The 5,375-nt window shown below is 45.7% G+C and overlaps 1 protein-coding gene across 1 annotated transcript in view; it reads left to right on the plus strand.

Moving 5' to 3' along the window:
- Positions 1-798: 798 nt before the first annotated feature.
- Positions 799-5,375, plus strand: part of Or (AP-3 complex subunit sigma-2 or) — a 7,684-nt gene continuing 3,107 nt past the window's right edge. Inside the window, exons 1-5 of the mRNA XM_077706015.1 lie at positions 799-982; positions 1,303-1,394; positions 2,654-2,765; positions 4,469-4,540; positions 4,884-4,991. Coding sequence (XP_077562141.1) covers positions 914-982; positions 1,303-1,394; positions 2,654-2,765; positions 4,469-4,540; positions 4,884-4,991 — 453 coding nt within the window. The 5' untranslated portion in view covers positions 799-913. The remainder of the gene's footprint in view (positions 983-1,302; positions 1,395-2,653; positions 2,766-4,468; positions 4,541-4,883; positions 4,992-5,375) is intronic.

Below are 5,375 nucleotides of genomic sequence, written 5' to 3' on the forward strand. Positions count from 1 at the left end.
CTTCCGTTTGTCCCATATAAAACCCTTAAGAAAAAGTTTACAAAGAGTTCTAGAAAAATTTACAAACGACCCTTTCGATTTGCAATGCAGAAAGTTCTGAGCTGTTCGTCCAAGACTGCCCTCGCAATGAAAGGTTGCGACGGAAAAAAGAAATACGAAGCTGCTTTTGAGCAGTTTTGAGCAGTTAAAAGTGACAAATCGACGAGACAGAGTAAACTGACTGAACTGGCCTTGCACTTTTTCGTCTGCTTCTGTACATAAAAGAAACTGTCTTTGCTCCGTGGGAAGTAGCGAGCTCATTCTGCACTGTCGGCAAATAGAAGAACAAAGTGGAAGTGCCGCCTGCAAAGTCCTCCCTGTTCTATGGTGCAGCCAAATCGAAGACGCGTACGAGGCATTTCCTCAGCGAGAGGCGGGCGGTTCTACACGATGGCATCACCAGCACTGTATGGCAACGGTACAATTAGTGTCGCATCATGCCATTCTCCTGTACTGGATAATGTCATAATATCAAATATAACTTTATGCTGAACCATAGAGTGTCGTACAATTGAAACTGCTGAACTCTTGCGGTCTGGAGGTCCGGATCGATGAGACCGCAAACGTCAGATTTGCGATAACTGGAGTGATAACCCGAAAGCACATAAATAATACGGAAGGTAAAAGAAAATATACTGATTTAGAATCGAAAGCAGAAAATTTTCCGATGTTTCCCATTGTCTACCCCCCGCCCCCCCCCCCCCCCCCCCCCCCCCCCCCCCCCCCCCCACGTCTTCCTTCCATTCGAATCTTGGAAGGTGGCGCCACTAGACTTCACCCCTTTACCGCTGCATGGCGGCTATTCTAGCTGCTCCACTTCATTCAATTACGTGTCGATTTTTCAATAATGCGCATTTAGTTTTTCTAATCAGTTATGATTAAGGCAATATTAGTGTTCAATAATCACGGAAAGCCTAGGCTTTCGAAGTTTTATCAGTACTATGTAAGTGCTCGTCTTCCTTGACAGCGACAAGCATCTTGTGAATTACTTTCGCACCTTGGTCGGGTTTCCTTCTCATGTTGTAATTGTATTGAGCCCATTGTTTAAACCTTAGTACATCTTGCTTGTGGTCACGGAATATTGTTTTGCAACCCGAATGTGTGCCTTATTAAGCCTTTGAATTAAATATTATTAAACCCTTCAGGCAGTTGCCACATGTTTACGAACTGGCACGTAATTTACACAGTACGAAAACCATTCTGTGCAACGATTTGCACCAGTGTTCTTATTGATGTTGATGGGACTCGTCTCTTGCGTTGCAGCCCGAGGACTCGCAGCAGCAGATAATACGAGAAACATTCCAGCTGGTGTCGAAGCGGGATGACAATGTGTGCAACTTTTTGGAGGGAGGAACGTAAGTTGATGCACAGTACCCTCACTGAAAAGAACCCCAAGCCGTGGTAGAAACGTGATTAATTGCGTTTCGATATGCTTCGGTTTTGGTCGCAGTTCAGGGTTGTTCTCGGTGCCTGTCTGCCAGACTCTTAGTCGTCCTAACAACCCAGTGCTGATCTGACCATTGCTTTGTCACACTTGTTCATTGAAACATTTGTGAATGGCTTTTTTGTGCTTGACAAATTAGTAATCAATGACAAGTCACGCAACACTAAAGCGTTATTCCGAGGCATCTCATAAATTAGTCAAACATTGATGCGAAAGCATTGAATTACCTATTGAGAGAAAAAAAAGTTGGTGTTCAAATCTGCAACAGACCAACTCCTCCTCGAACAGCTCCTCGACCACATGCCTTGGAAGCGTTCTGTAGAGCAAGGTGTTTCGTAGCAGGTGCCTAAACTCGGTAGTAGCGAAGGGTGGCCGCCCGCACCAGTATATACTGCAGATGAGGAGGCGAAAGAATGCAGCTGAGTGAGCAAACAGGCAGGTAGAAAAATCCACTATTGTCGTCAACTCTCCCAATATATGGTGGCAAAACAAGCAGCGGCGTAATGCGAAGGAGACAGATTGAAGCCATCCGAAAGCATGAGGCAGAACCAGATCATGGAGCAGATTGTCTCTAGTGGCAAGAAAACTACGGTCTTCGAGAAAGGGAGACAAACACTAAGTGTCTCGGGCGTTCAGTTGGGCATTCATGCATTTCCATTCACAACCCTGAAGTGCTTAGGTGTCTGCCGACTTTTTTTCTGTCAGTCTTACCACCAACAAGCAGTAATGAATTAAAGAAAAAAAACTAACTGTTTGCACGTTTGTATGCATTGCACAATTTTCTGCAAGGTGTGAATGCTGGCACTGTTACTGAATAGTTGCAACTCTGTGCAAGCTGCCACCCCCTTATCATGTTTTTTGCTTGTAACCTGATTCAGACAGTCCTGACAGGTTGTGTGAGATCCAAGGTATATGTATACCTTTTGGCTATGAGCAATAATAGGTCAAAGTAACGTATACGTTCGGTACAGTGCTTCACTTTTGCAAAAAATAAAATAAGAGGAGCTCTACTGATTTTGGGCCTTGCAAGCATATAGATTAGGATGATGACAACTTCTCTTTAGCACCGTCTCCCAGTCCTTGCTAAACTCAATCGGGGAGCTGGGTTTGGCCTGTTTCTCTCACTTCAAGATGCGCACTTCCTCCCTGATGACTGGTGCCTCGACGCAGGCTCATCGGGGGCTCCGACTACAAGATCATTTACCGGCACTATGCTACCCTGTACTTTGTTTTCTGCGTGGACTCTTCCGAGAGCGAGCTTGGCATCCTGGATCTGATTCAGGCAAGCATTTCTTTGGCGGACTAGCACAACTCATCATTGCCTTACAACGCGTAGAGGGTGGTGTGGGCCATGGGGGTGATCGCGTCTAGGTAATGAGCCCTCATGCCAGATGGCTGCCAGGGCTTGTTGCTGAAAAGGCAGTCTAGCGTGCATGGCACAGGTTGAGAGAATATTCAGTCAGGGGAGTGCAATGCTACTGTACTCAATGACAAGTTAAAAATGGCAACAGCTGTGAAACCGCCTATTGCTGTATTGACCATTTGCCAAAGACTGGGTGTGTCAAAGCAAACCTGTCAGTATGTAGGACTTTGGAAGTAAGCTCGCATGCTTGAAACGCGGGATCGTCTACTTGATTATCAAGCCTGTTTTCACCATTGCACTTCTTTATAGAAATAATAGGCTGTGTAGAATGGAACAATTCGTTCTGTAGTAGCGTATTTATTGTGTGCTAGAATTGAAAGTGATTGTTGGTCGTTGTATACTCAGCACCCAACACTTCGGACAGGTTGGGTCAACTTGGTTACTTGCCTTGTTTTTTGCGTAGCATCTGGTGAAGGGCATGGATGAAAAAGAGCAGAAGTTGTGTTCGCAACTCATCGTTTTCGCAACCACAAATTGAGCACACAACACTGATGAGCTTAATTCTGGTACTGCTTGTCCCGTAGCACCATTCTTAACAGGGTGTTCTTGTTGGGATCTGTCTGAGAGTCGCGATGTGCAGTACTGAAGTGGTAGCAATGGGAAGTGGCCACATGCAGTGTGGGATAAAGAGTACAATAATTCTTGAAAAAATAACATAGTAACATGCAGGAGGAACAAAAGAGAATGCAGCTAAAGTCTTTTTCGTGCTTGTTTGTGACTGTGATATTTGCGATGTGGCCTCCTCCACAGGCTTTATTTAAAATGTGTAATTAAGTAATTTATGTGCCTACCATGCACTGAATTACAACACCAAGTAAATTGACTTTTTGTTCTTGAGCTTTTTGTTTAAGTGTTTCGTGAAAACCAAGCTCGGGTACTGAAACATTTCGGGTGTCACAGAGAAACATCCGCTGGCAGTCGTGAGACGAAGGAGCAGCTTCTGTTGCTGTTCTTAAGTTGTAACCGATTATAGATTGCTTTCACAATTGGTGGGTAAAGTAAAACCCTGTAGAGGAAAAAGAGACCTGAAATTCTTTCGCAAGTACCTCAGCAACGTTTTTAGCAGTACAACTTTCCAGCTTCACATCGTGCGATCTAGTTTATTGCTCTTGTAGGGAAGGACCGTTACGTTTTGCCTTTATTTGAAGTACATACCCTGCAACTAGCAGTCGAACCCACTGTCTCATGCACCATAGCATGAGGTTTCACTACAGCAGATTCGGGGGGGGTCCAAGTGGCTTGGGCCACGGCCAGCATGGTATGAGGGAGGATGCTGCTGAGTCTTTTGATCCCTTTGCATTCATGCCATCAAAAGGCTGCCGTCATCATGGTTAGGGCAAAGATTCACAGATTGTGCACTAGCGTTGCCACATTGCAGTGTCATTCGTGTACAGGGGCGTGTTTCCCTTTTGTAGTGTCCCTGACCTTTCATTTGTTCCTGGAATTCCACGAGAAAAAAAATGACTTTGAAATTGCTAGATGTGCACTCACTCAATTTTGTGTGTAAATTTGAAGCGGAAAAAACTTGGTGCTGTGCGTTTTTCCCCGACTCTGCTCTGCAGGTGTTTGTGGAAACACTGGACAAGTGCTTTGAGAACGTGTGTGAATTGGACCTGATCTTTCATGTGGACAAGGTGAGTGCCCCTGGTTTGAAACGCTCAGGATTGACCACCCACTTCGGGTCAAACCTGCAAGTATAGTCGTGCACTCCGTATAAAAGCATTCATAGTTTGGACTGTGTGCACCTGTTTGTGGATCCTTCTCAAAGTGGGTTTTATTAACTGCCCTGCTAGGAGAGCTGAAAATTGGGTGCAGCTAGCTATCAATGTGGTGGCATGCCTTTTACACCTCAGACTTGGCAGTCCTCGAAAGCAGAGCAGTGCCTATTGGGCACGCGGAGCTGTGCGTCCCCATGGACATGTACAGTATAGCAGTGTATGTGGTCGTCTGTGCTAATGGCATGTTTTTATCCCCCAGGTTCACTACATTCTCAACGAGCTTGTCATGGGGGGCATGGTCCTTGAAACCAGCATGACAGAGATCATCACCCGCATTGAAGACCAGAACAAGATTGAAAAGCAGGAGGTATGGATGCTTTGGGGCAGTGGGCGGCAAAGTCTCGACCTAATTGCTCAAAATTACTAGCATATGCTCAAAGCACGTTTATGCAGCACCTTGAAATCGAATGCAATAGGACATGACCTTCTCTGTGTTGGAGGTAACGGATGTTTGGTGTATGTACCTTGCTGTTTGCCAGCGAGCTGTGTTCCCCTTGTCTCGCTGAGGTGCTCTGCTGCCTTAAATGTTGCCCCAGCAGCCTTAGGGGTCCTCCTACTCTGAACTGGTGCAGGGTCACACTGTGCTGCACTGAGTGTGGCACTATTACACTTGGGGAGTAACACGAGCCCGCACTGCGCAGCAGCATGGATGACAGTTGGCAGTGAACAACTTAAGTTTATTGCTGGAAGC

The sequence above is a fragment of the Haemaphysalis longicornis genome, unplaced genomic scaffold (assembly GCF_048455015.1).
Source record: "Haemaphysalis longicornis isolate Haplotype H1 unplaced genomic scaffold, Haemaphysalis longicornis Haplotype H1 scaffold_4, whole genome shotgun sequence".
Classification (NCBI taxonomy): Eukaryota; Metazoa; Arthropoda; class Arachnida; order Ixodida; family Ixodidae; genus Haemaphysalis; species Haemaphysalis longicornis.